The following is a 12,156-nucleotide window of genomic DNA, read 5'->3' as shown; positions in this document are numbered from 1 at the left end:
GATACTGGAGGAGGTGTGAGGCAGTGGAGCCAGCGCATGAATGGCTTCACATCTGCTCTCTAGTTGGCAATGTAACATCTCTAACATCGCAATGGTTCAGGTTCTCCATGGATGTGCATTGGAGTGGAAGGAAAATGCAAAGTACGCTCTTTCCTGGATTGGACTGAAAATGATAATGGCCATAAAGTTGGCAGTCAGGGTACTGGCAGATTTATGGAAGAATAAAGAATGGATTCAAATTAGTCAATCAAACTCTCAGGACCAGGCCTGGGGAGATGGTTCGGTGTGTAAGCACTTGCTGTAGAAGCGTAAGGATCAGAGTTTAGGTCATTAGAATCCATACACATGACAGGGGGTGTGATGATCCACTTGTGATTCCAACCTTGGAGACAAAGATAAGGGATCCTCAGAGCAAGTTGTCTGTGGAGACTGGACAGATCTGTGATCTCTGGATTTGGTTGAGTGACCCTTCCACGCTGAAAAAAAGTGGAAGAGCAATCCAGGGTCTTTGCTGACATCAACCTCCAAATCCATGTATATCCACATGTGTGTCTGTATAGATGCACACATATGCATAACACACACAAGCATACATGCAGACACATGCACACACATGTACAAATGTATGTACACATATACACACAAAAGCACACACATATACACATGGACACATACCCCCCCCCAAAAAAACACACACACACATGCACAGACAAATGTATACACAGGCACACATGAGAATGGGATGGGGGAAATCTTAGGACATGATGCGAAAGTCTCATTAAGTAGCATTCAAAGAAAATATCTTCCATAGTCAGTAGATTCTACCAAAGACTAGACTTGATGCTTAGATAAAAAACCAGTAGAAATCTAGAAGATGCCTATTCAGAGAACCAGTCAGAATCCCTTTGAACAAAACGAGCAAAAAGAGAGATAGAACAGGGCCTGACACTGGATTTGGGGTCTTGGTGACTCTTATTCCTTGTTGAGTGCTGGGGCTTGGATGAATGTCCTCTCAGAGTCCTTATGCTGAAGGACTACTACTTCCAGGCCAGTACTACTGGAAGATGGTGGACCCTTTGATGGTGGAACCTTGCAGAAGGTTTTTTTAGTCCTTTGGGTCATTCTCTGAGAAGAGATTTTTTTTTCCTGATCCTGGATCCAAACATGGGTAGGCAGCTCAGCTGTAGGACTGTGTCATGTTCTCACTGATGCTCACACCAATAAACTGCCTGATCTTAGTAAAAACTGAGCTAAATGTAGGAGGAACAGTGGCGGCCATCTCTATGTAAATGCTGGGGCTGAGCAGGGACAAAGGTATCTCCTGTAGGAGGACCTAATTGAAGACTTCCTGAGAGACCAAAGGTTGCTGATGCAGACAATGCCAGCCAATTGGGAACTGCTGTTTAGAAGAGATGCTTTTCTGGGACCAATGGGGCGCAGGTGGAGGGTATAAAGGAGCTCGCAGCAGCCTTCAGACGAGCTTTACTGCAGTGTTTCTCACCTGCTTCTGGGTTCTATGTTGTTGATTCTGTGCCACCTCAACTCTAACCCCCAAGGACAGGTAGGGTCGGTCAGCAAGTAGTCCAGTGCAGAGGCACCACTAGTTCGGTATCCAGTATATGATGTTACTTACCTCAGCTATCTCCCAGGGGTAAGTCTTAGGAATGCCCGCCCCTTGCTTCATCTGTAGGAGGAGCTTCAGTGAATACTACCTGTCTCTAGATATCTCTTGTCCTGTGGCTTCCAAACCATTAGCTCTGTTATAGACTAAGCACAGAGCGTGTGTGGGAACCTGGATATGCCTTAATAAAATGAAGTAGTTTGCCAAATGCAACTGTAGAGTTGAGGCTATGGCTCAGTGGGTGAGTGTTCTACTAATGTACACAAAGCTCTGGGCTCTTCCATGGCATAGAAGATAAATACTGCAGAAAACACCTATCATGTACACAGAGGAAGTGGGAGAACACACCTAGAAATTAATCCTAGAGTGCACAGGAATACACAACAAGGAGTCTAAAGGCAGGTTTATAACATCAAATGGATTCACATATAGCATTCTGTATTTTGAATTTGGAAAGTATAGATCCAAACCTAATTGTATACTAAAATACACAGCTCTCTGTATGTATATTTCATTTTTTTCTCCAGAAAATAAAATTACATGGGTTAAGTCAGAAAGGAAAACTCTAGTGTTAGTGAATGTTTAAATTATACAAACATCATTAAATGTAACAAATGAAAATCAAATGTACAGGATCTGATTACCAAAGGGTCATGAAGAATATCCCACACGTCCTTTATAGACTACTTGAACCATGTCTCTTTTCAAAATTACAATGTAAGAAATTAGGCTCCTACAAACAACACTTAAAGTAAATGATGACTCCACTTACCCGGACTTGACCCACAAAGGCATTGGCCTCTTCCTCCACCACAGAGAGGTTCCTGGGCAGATAGGGATCGAACACAGGAGCGTTGTCATTGACGTCTGTCACTACTATGTTCACAGTGGCAGTGGAGGTCTTAAAGGAAGAGAGAAGAAGATTCAGTATGGGAGGAGCTGCTGTTGTCTAAGACTGAGTTAAGTGTCCACACTGGTTTTTCTCCATCTGAAAGCTGTCTCAGTTCCTTAGCTTTCCAAAGGGAAAAAGACATGGGTCCTAAAAATAAACAAACCAACAAAACAGATGGAGAGAGCCAGTAATATAGTATAGGGCACAGAACTTCTGAGAGTGCCAAGTATCTCTGAGGGAATTATCTTTTGCATTATGCTACCTGTAGCTTGTTCACATTTTATGGGTGGTGAGCATTTATTTATACATACATACATCCTTTTGTCCACAGATTGTACTACCCTGTATTTCACAATTAAACAGAAACATATACACCATCAAATAGAATCAAAACATAAGCGTGTGCTATCAAATAGCCTGACCTACAAATACATATTTTCAGGCAAGCCAATGCTGCCAGAATCTATCGCCTTAGTAAGTTCTAATGTTTACATCTAAATCAAGAATTTGAGCCCCGAGAAATTATCAGCAGTCATAAAATTGTTGCATTGAGTCCCCAGACAGTGACATTGCTATTAGCTAATCTGCCCGGTTCTACGGATGCTCCTTTCTTCCAGGGAAATCTTGGCCTACTGAACCAGAAAATGTTATGGAGGTTGAGGTCTCAGGGTCAATAGGTTTGTCTTTATGTGTGAATTGAGCTGGAGCCTCCCTCTGACTTTGGTCACTTCCTCCCTCTGTCTCACTGTGGGGTGGGTTACGGGTGGCAAAAGAGCAGACATGGAAGGAAAGAACCCTAACTTACAAGGTAACACATGAGATATGCTAGGATATTAAGATGCTTAATTGTAGGTCATTGAGATATAAGAGGAAAAGAGAGAGTGAAAATCCCATGAGAATCTGGTACAAGATTTGTTTAAGCAAACATGAATATTTTGAGCCTGGAACAGCAGAGAAAGGGATTCATATGAAAAATAGAGTTTTTACTAACCTGGAGGTGATTTGCAATAAAACTAGACTAGACACAGGATATGAGTTGTGGTGAGTGACTCTGAAGAGGCTGTGTGGCCAGCAAAAAGTAGACAGAGACAAAGTAGGGTCTCCCTGCTGCCAATGTGGAGTGGCCTGATAAAAGCCCATCCTTTCTGTTGTTGAAAACAGTGCACTTCCTTGGTGAACTGCAGGAACCATATTGCCTTAACTCAGATTCAATCCCAGCTTCCAAGACTTCTACTTTAAACTTCGTCTACTCAACAAAATCAAGAACAACCTTCCATATAAAGTCATCATGACAGGTTCAACGGACATTACAACCACAGAGAGGGGCTGGATGTGGGTGGCTTGTTTATTTGTGTGCCCTGATGGCTCACTCCTTCATGATTTAGAGCTACCTGCACGTGATTTATAGGCTTGTGACGCTCAAACTTTGACTTAAAGACACCGAGACGGTCACAACAGCATCCAGGAGTCCAAATCTGGAAGCTACTCAATGCCCATCCATAGTAGAGATTGATTAAGTGTTTTATGCATGAATAGATGGGGGTAGAGCCTGAGGACATGGGAGCTAACTGCCATGAGTGACTCTGTGGTATACAATTCAGGAACAGAAGGTCGAGTGACAGAAATTAGGCACAGTCACACGGAGTTACACAGCTTCACTGATATGGGTGAGAATTCTGCACACTAAGTAGCGTTCGTATAGGGTGGCAAAAAAAAAAAAAAAAAAAGGAGAGCTGAAGGGGGTTCTAGATCATGGGAAGGTTAGATCTTTCAAGAGATGAAGAGCTTGTTTCCTGCAGTGAGAGAGCACAGATGCTCTTTCAGCTTGGAAACTCATCAAGCTGTCCAGCTGTGGGAATTTTACTCTTCTCTGCATAGATTACCAATGATATTGTTTAATTTAAAAGAGGCATGCAAATGAATACACAGGCGTGTACACATATTGTGAGTTTATGTTAAGAAATTAAAGTTCTTCTGATTAGCTGGCATGCAGGGGTTTTATTTTTCCCTTGTAACGTTTCTATGTTTCTCAAATCTTCCCCCCAAAAACTACAATGCTTTTGTAACAGAAAAATATTTTAACAAGTGTTATTTCAAGTTATGTTAGAGGTGAAACTAATGGTATTTTTTTATTTTTTGAAAACAATGTGCTTTATAGCAGCAGTATTTCCAAATTTGCCTGAGGGTGAACAGATATGAAATTTGACAGCTTGAAGCTAAGCCTTTAGAGAAGTTGCCCTGGTGTCCCTGGCTTCCCGTCAAGCTCCCTGGACACCTCTATGTCCACCTCTGCATTTTCTATCACTCTACTTTTTAATCACCCTATAGGGATTTTTCTTTTCCTTTTTAGATTCTTCATTCCATGGAGCAGTAGGCTTGCAGACTATCTTGAATCCACTGTCCAAGACTGATCTGTGGCTGGTTGATGCCCAGGAGAACTGAGTCATCACTGTGTGGAAGACACACTGGTGGGAGCTTGGGCACGCATACTTTCCAACATTGTTCTGAGTTTTACAGGAGGTGACGGGAATCCACATGGGTGGGTAATTTCCAGCTTGAACATTTCTTAAGAGAGAGACAACGCTTGTGTCAAAGTTGCCTGAGTACCAGTAATGCTCTTGACTCTGGCTCTATTCTACATATACTGGCTGCACTCTTTTGACTGTGGTAACATCATCCTACACTGCCTGTCTACAGAGCACAGTGGTTTTGGTTTTCAGGTTGGTCAGGAAGATGGTCACACTATGAAGCAACATGGATCATGCTTCATATTGAGGACAGATTCTAGGTTTTAAAAGTTAATTACTAATAAATGAACATAGTTCATGCTAATAAAAATATAATAAAAGGGTGCTTTTCACAGTTCTATAGGTGAATTTGTAATATGACCGTTAAACAGATATCAAATCTGCAAGCCTAATAAATAAGGCAATTCTGAGAAATTTGCTCATTATTTTCTCAAATGTTTCATCTCTTACAATCACATCAGTTAGGAATTTTGGTATTGTAGTACTTAAATACTATCATTGGTCACCTGTGGCTAATACCCATTTTGATTACCTCTTTGATTTTTATTTTCAATAATAAACAATTCTTAAAAATATATATCCTATTCTCAACTAATACCGGAAGTTGTTTCTATAGCAACAGTTTTTATACACTAATTTTCTTTGACTGCAATGTCTCTTACATAGATACTGATGCAGCAACCTTGGTTTTCCAAAGAGTTCATGGTCTAAGAAGCAATGAACAATTATCCACACAAAGGACTTCTCAATTAAAATAATGTGAAAAAAAAAAACAAAAAAGAATGCTGATTGAATGTGTATTATTTCTGATGCCTTTTACATTATGAACTCTATTGATCCTATCAAGTTAATTACTTAAATCATTAAAAAATAGTTTGGGAGTAAAATAAAATTAAGATATACAAAAGATAATGCATTTCTATTTATGCAAGTCTAAATGAAAAAGTTACTTATAAATGTATAATAAGAGATTGGAAGGAGAAACACATGAACTTGTGGACTAAACCCAGGGTTCTGTGCATACTGGGCAAAGACTGTCCCATAGGGGTACAAATCCAGTCCTTCAGTCTTAATAGGGGGTGGATCCAAAGGGGAGGGGATACAGGAAGAAACTGGGAGTTACAGAAGAAAGAGAACCCTTAATTAGGGTATATTATATGAGTGAAAAAAATCTTTTCTGAATAAGAATAATGAAAAACCAAGTAAAATATTTTGAAGTTATCAGACATAAACAGAATTAAGCTATTTTAAAGTGCATTCTGAACATTTAATCCAGAAACTATGAAGGACTCAAAAACAGAATCAAGATTACCTATCACCCAGTTTAAAATGGGCTAAGGGGAAGGAGAGCTGGACATTTGGCTCAGTGGTTAAGAGCACTTGTTGGTTTTGCAGAGGACCCACGTGCAATGCCCAGCATAGCACCTACATGGTGATTCACAGCATTAGGATCAATCCTAAAGGACCTAGTACACTATTCTGACCTCTACAGGCATCAGGAATGTATGTGATACACATACATGTGTGCAGATAAAACACTCATACACATAGCTCCCTGGGACTAAACCACCAAACAAAGAGTCCCATGGTGGGACTCATGGCTCCAGCTGCATATGTAGCAGAGGATGGACTAGTCGGTCATCAATGGGAGGAGAGGCCCTTGGTCCTGTGAAGGCTCTATGTCCCAGTGTAGGGGAATGCCAGGACCAGAAAGTGGGAGAGGGTGGGTTGGCGAGCAAGGGTAGGGGGAGGGGGAGGGAACAGAGTTATTTTTTGGAGGGGAAACTGGAAAAGGGAGTATCATTTGAAATGTAAATAAAGAAAATATCTAATTAAAAAAATTTAAAAAAACATTTTTTAAAAATAGAAAAATAGTGAGCTATGGCTCTGAACAGAAAGCTCTCAAAAGAAGAAATGAAAATGGTTAAGAAATAGTTCAAAACTCATTCCACATTGTCAGCGATTAGGGAAATGTGAATTAAGATGACTTTGAGACTTCACCTTACTCCCATCAGAATGGCCGAGATGTATAAAACAACTGACATCACCTGCTGGTGACAGGGAGTGAGTGACAGGGAGCTGCCATTCCTTAGTGATAGGACTACAAACTGTGCTAGCCACTGTGGAAATCCCCCAAAAGCTAAAAATAAATCTATCATATGACCCAGATATACCACTCCTTGGCATATGCCCAAAGGACTCAACACCCTACTTCACAGATATTTAATAGGCCATGTTCATTGCTGCCCTAGTCACAATGGCTAGGAGATGAATGGAATCAACTTAAATGTCCTTCAATCGATGGATAGATAAGACAAATGAGGTATGTATACACTATAGATATTATCCAGAGGTAAAGAAAAATCAAATAGTGAACTTTGAAGATGAGACAGAGCTAGACAATATTATAATGGGTTAACACAGACCCAGAAAAAAAAGTCTTTTAATTTGTTTTATTTGCCCAACTTTAAACCTTGATATGTATGTATATAGCCTGAAGTAACTGCAGATACCATGAAAGTAAAAAGGATCACTGGGATGAGGGTATAGAAAAGGATCTCTAGAGAGGAGGACAGTAGGACCTGGGTTTTGTGAAGGAAGAAATAGGAAAAATAGAGGAGACTTTAACCTGGGGGGTATGGAGGTAAATATATAAATAGGGGGAAGAAGGCAGAAATATAAGTAAAAATATTTGAAAATGTAGACAAAGACAGTATTCATAAGGTCATTTAAATGCACTCAGAATTCTACGTTGAGGAAAAATGCCCTCTCCCTAGAGTCATAGATTATCTAACAAAACCCTCTATTGAAAGCATGGGAAACTTCCCTTCCAGTTGTTGGGATAACAAGAAGAGTCCAAAGCAATATAGGCCATTGTCATTGTCTTTTGTGGCCCCAAACCTGAAAGTTGGACCCCATTGCTGAAGACACCGTAAATTTTCAACATGGCCTTGGAAGAGGAGGGACTCACAGGGACTGACAGCATGCACATGGTTTACACTGGTCTGTACTAGATGGGGTCCTAGACCTGAAAGGAGGACATGCTCCCATCCCAGCCCAGGAAGTGATCAGAAAGCCTCCTCCATGAGGATTAGCTCTCACAGGATCAGAAGTTGCTATTTAAGCTACTAATGGAGAGAAAGCCATGGGAAGTTTTACCCAGCTGTAAAGACCACGAACCACAATAATGACTAGGAAAGAAAAAAAAAAAGGCTACTTATCCACACAGTCCTTGCATAGGAATAGACAAAAAGTTTATTCAGATTTTGGAAATTCTTTTCCATAAATATGGAATTTTAATGGTTGAGAGAATTACGATGTATGATTTAAGAGTTAGATTTTTTTTTTAAAAAAAAAAATGTCAATAAACAAGAAAGTTCACGGTCAGCAGTGGGCACACTACCCAGAGATTTTATTTTATATCAGTGTAAAATATTGTTGTGTTTAACAGCAAACCTCTTGAAGCTCCAGTACCAAGAGCCACAGGAATCTTATTCAGGTCACTGTATTTCCTTTGTGATTTAGAAAAGAAAAATGTTCTTCCTGCCACTGAGGCTAAGCTGGAAGACTTTTCGAGGGAGACAGTTAAGGAATAGAGTGTCATTGTTAATGATGGGACAGAGGAAAGGTCTGTCTGGGGATGATGGGAGAGATTTGGAAGGATGGGAGGAAGAACACAAGGTCTCCCTCCTCACCCCATCCCTGACATTTCAAGCCACCCTAGGTATGGCAGGCACATTCTAAGCATGTGAAGGATGGTCATAGGAAAGGGAAGAGAAAACTGTGGTAATCAACTTACATCCACGAACCTATCATATTGTTGGCCCAGATTTTCAAATCAAATTTTGGTTTAGTTTAGCTTTGTTGGACCAGGCTTAGTTCAGGATTAAGAAATGTTACATACATATTTTGTAAAAGGACAAAGAAATTGTAAAGCCCTTCAGAGGGAAATAGAAGCAAGGGTCTTAGGACTCACAAGCTGTTACTGCAAGCACATGCCATCAAGTAACTGCATAAATACCAACACACACAAGACTTTCCCATCAAAGTTATGCTTTGGCAGGCTCGTAAATAAGTTGGAACTCTAAATGAATGTAATTATTAATATGTGAAAATGACTTAGGCCTGCGATGGTTAATGAAATCTACATATTTATAAACTGTAGGTAGCTTCCTAAGGTTTTTTTTTTAATTACTCCGAATGAAGATAGAGAAGGAAGATGAGAAGAAAGTCAAATTAAACTTCAAAAACACCCTCTCCAAAATTAACGAGAAATACAGTGTGAGTATATATATTTTACCATCACGATTCAAGGAGACAGTGAATTTTCTTAAGAAAAAAATGAACAAAACACAAACCAAACCAAACAACAACAATAACAACAACAACAACAAAGACAGCCCTTGCCCTGGCAACTTATTTCATACAAATTAATTTTAACTTAGTTTTTATTTAATTAAAACCTAACTACACTTGGTTCATACTCATTATTTATTTTAGATTTCATGATTATTAATTTAAAAAACTTTTTCTTATTACAGCTGCACAGAAGATTTAAGTTAAAATTTTAAATAAGAAAAGTGTTATTAAGACCACAGAATACATTAGGATATATTGTATCATTTGTTCTTCAGGTCCTGGCTGTACAGGCTCCTGTAAGAATGTATTTCCAAGCTCTGGAGAGAAGTCTCATCAGTTTAAAACATTTGTTGCTTTTGGCAAGGTCCTGACTTCAGCTCCAACATCTGCACAGGACAGCTCAGCACTGCCTGTAACTTTGTAACTTCAGCACCTGCGCATCTGGTGCTCTTTTCTGGACTGTTTAGGATCTGTGCTTATGTGCACAACCCTCCCTACCCATTATATATGTCTACATATTCATATAAATATATGTATATATGTATGTGAGTATATTATACACACACACACGTATACATATATATGATTAAATTATTCAAAGCAGATATATTTAGATAAAAACTAAACACTTCAAGATTTTCAATACAAACTTGTGAAAAGAGTTGAGGGCTTACCCCAAACCAGTAAGTTTTTAAAGTTGAGTAAGGTCTTAATTAAAGAAGGGGAAAACAGAAATCTAGACTGGCTGTGATCGGAAAAGCAGAATGGAGAAATGCATGTGAATGGCAGAAAATGCCCATTGAAACAGAGTAGCTGTGATATATGGCTTGCATGAATGAGCAGTGCCATGCTTAGCAGATGGTACCTGGTCCAGACACTGAACATGCTAGCTCTCTCCATGTCTTCCCTTGTCTAAGGCGTTTTATTTTTAAGGCTAGACCTTAAATATCCATGGCTGTTCATTTCTAACTGACAATGTGACTTACCCCAAGGTTATGGGCATCCTTTGTTTCTTCCTGCACTTGAATGTCACTTTCCTCTAATTACACCCTTAAATAGTTATTTAAATAACTCCTCCTCCTTTTTCTGAGCTCTCTCTCTCTCTCTCTCTGCTATTAGCTAGTCAGGAGACTTAGTAATCTTTAATCATTAGTCAAATTCCAGCTTTCTTCTAGGGACTCTGACTCCTGCACCTTCATGTAACACTGGCAATCAGACATGTTCTGTGCAGGAAAATCAATCTCACACTGTTTTCCTTCAGCCTTCCTTTGTCTCCTATTCTTTGAACTGTATGTTTTATATTTTGCATAGTACTATCAAACTCTTCTAAAAGTCCAAATTGTTCTTAGGGGAGACTCTTTATGACCAATTATCTCTATTTTTATTTTTTATGAAGGTTATGATATTGAATATTAATTTTACATGTTTTCATCTTGGCAGATTTTTCTCAGCAATACCTTGGATGTAATTGTTAGAAACACATCCTCTTATGTTCATCCTAGGAGCCACATGGAGCAAAGAAGTCGTTTCAAGGAAACTAGGAAAATTACTATTGAGCCTGCTGACCTTCATGTATTTATCTCATGGATTCAGAACTGTTTCTAGCAACTTTCTTGAGTTGACACATAAGCAGTCGACTAAAGGAGCTAAAAACAAGGGCCATGGAGATGATTTCATGTGTGAACTCTTCACGTTGCAAGCATGAGGAACCCCTATAAAAAGTCAGGCATGGTCCTACAGGCTTCTATGTTTTCATCTTGGCACCCCTGTGCTAGGGGTACAGAGACAGACAGATGCTTGGGGATCCCTGGCCAGTCATCTTAATCTGAATTCCCAGTTCCAAGTGAGAGACTTTGCTCTTGAGCCAAGGCCTGAGGTTGACCTCTGCCTTGTACTTGTGTACTTAACCTTACTTACACAGATAGACAGAAAACAGATAGACACACACACACACACACACACACACACACACACATACATAGAGAAGAATAAAATAGAAACAAAAACAAAAAAATAGTGATCAAACTATTACAAATGTAGGAAACACTACAAGGCTTTGAAATCCAGGTATGGAAGCTGTGGCCAAAGTAATTGAAAGAACATAGATAAATGAGTTTTAATTCCGTATGATTGTAGATGTGATCTGGGGTAGAGGCTCAGGCCAGGCTCTATTTTCGAATGCCTAAGTTTAAACGAAAGGAAAGAAACAAAGCAAGCAAATGAAAATAATTCTGGAATGATGAAAATCTATTCTTAAAACTGATGATTAGGTCTAGAGAAAGTAGGAAATGGAATTTATCTTTCCAAAGTCATGGGCAGCTTAAGGCGGAGATCATTCAGGTTTTGTTAGATCCTGAGTAATCCGTGGTCAAACTTATGGCCTCAATTGACAGAATTTCCTTCATACTTAAGTGTATGTATCCACACAACCAGTCATGCTACTGCCTCTGCAAGAGTCATGCTCAATGGAGGATGTTCAGCCCAGAACTCCTCAGAATGTCCCATGATGCTGCTTCTGACTGACCCAGTGTGATGTATGCTAGAGAAAAAAAGAATCTCAGTTCAAGTTCCCTGTGAGTTGTAACAATCATATAGTAATCACAAGGGTTTGTTCCCCAAATCATAGGCTGAGGAACCAGAGCAGTTTCCAGAGCATGGGTACATCTGTTAAGAAAGTCCTTAGAGAAAGGAGCATTTCGTTCTGGGTGGATAAGACTATTATGGCTGTAACGCATGTTTTAGAGATGTACGGATAC

General features: G+C 39.6%; 1 protein-coding gene across 22 annotated transcripts in view; it reads right to left on the bottom strand.

Annotated features, from left to right (window-relative positions):
- Positions 1–12,156, bottom strand: part of Pcdh15 (protocadherin related 15) — a 1,206,525-nt gene that overhangs the window by 227,535 nt on the left and 966,834 nt on the right. For all 22 annotated transcript variants that reach the window (XR_004112186.1, XM_031346915.1, XM_031346916.1 and 19 more), the window contains one exon: positions 2,394–2,522. Coding sequence is in view for 21 of the 22 variants with exons in the window: in XM_031346915.1 (XP_031202775.1) it covers positions 2,394–2,522 (129 nt within the window). In the remaining variant the exon portion in view is untranslated. The remainder of the gene's footprint in view (positions 1–2,393; positions 2,523–12,156) is intronic.

Source organism: Mastomys coucha, unplaced genomic scaffold (genome assembly GCF_008632895.1).
Source record: "Mastomys coucha isolate ucsf_1 unplaced genomic scaffold, UCSF_Mcou_1 pScaffold3, whole genome shotgun sequence".
Lineage (NCBI taxonomy): Eukaryota > Metazoa > Chordata > Mammalia > Rodentia > Muridae > Mastomys > Mastomys coucha.
Note: the sequence above shows the minus strand (reverse complement) of the source record. Positions and strands in the feature narration are given on the sequence as shown.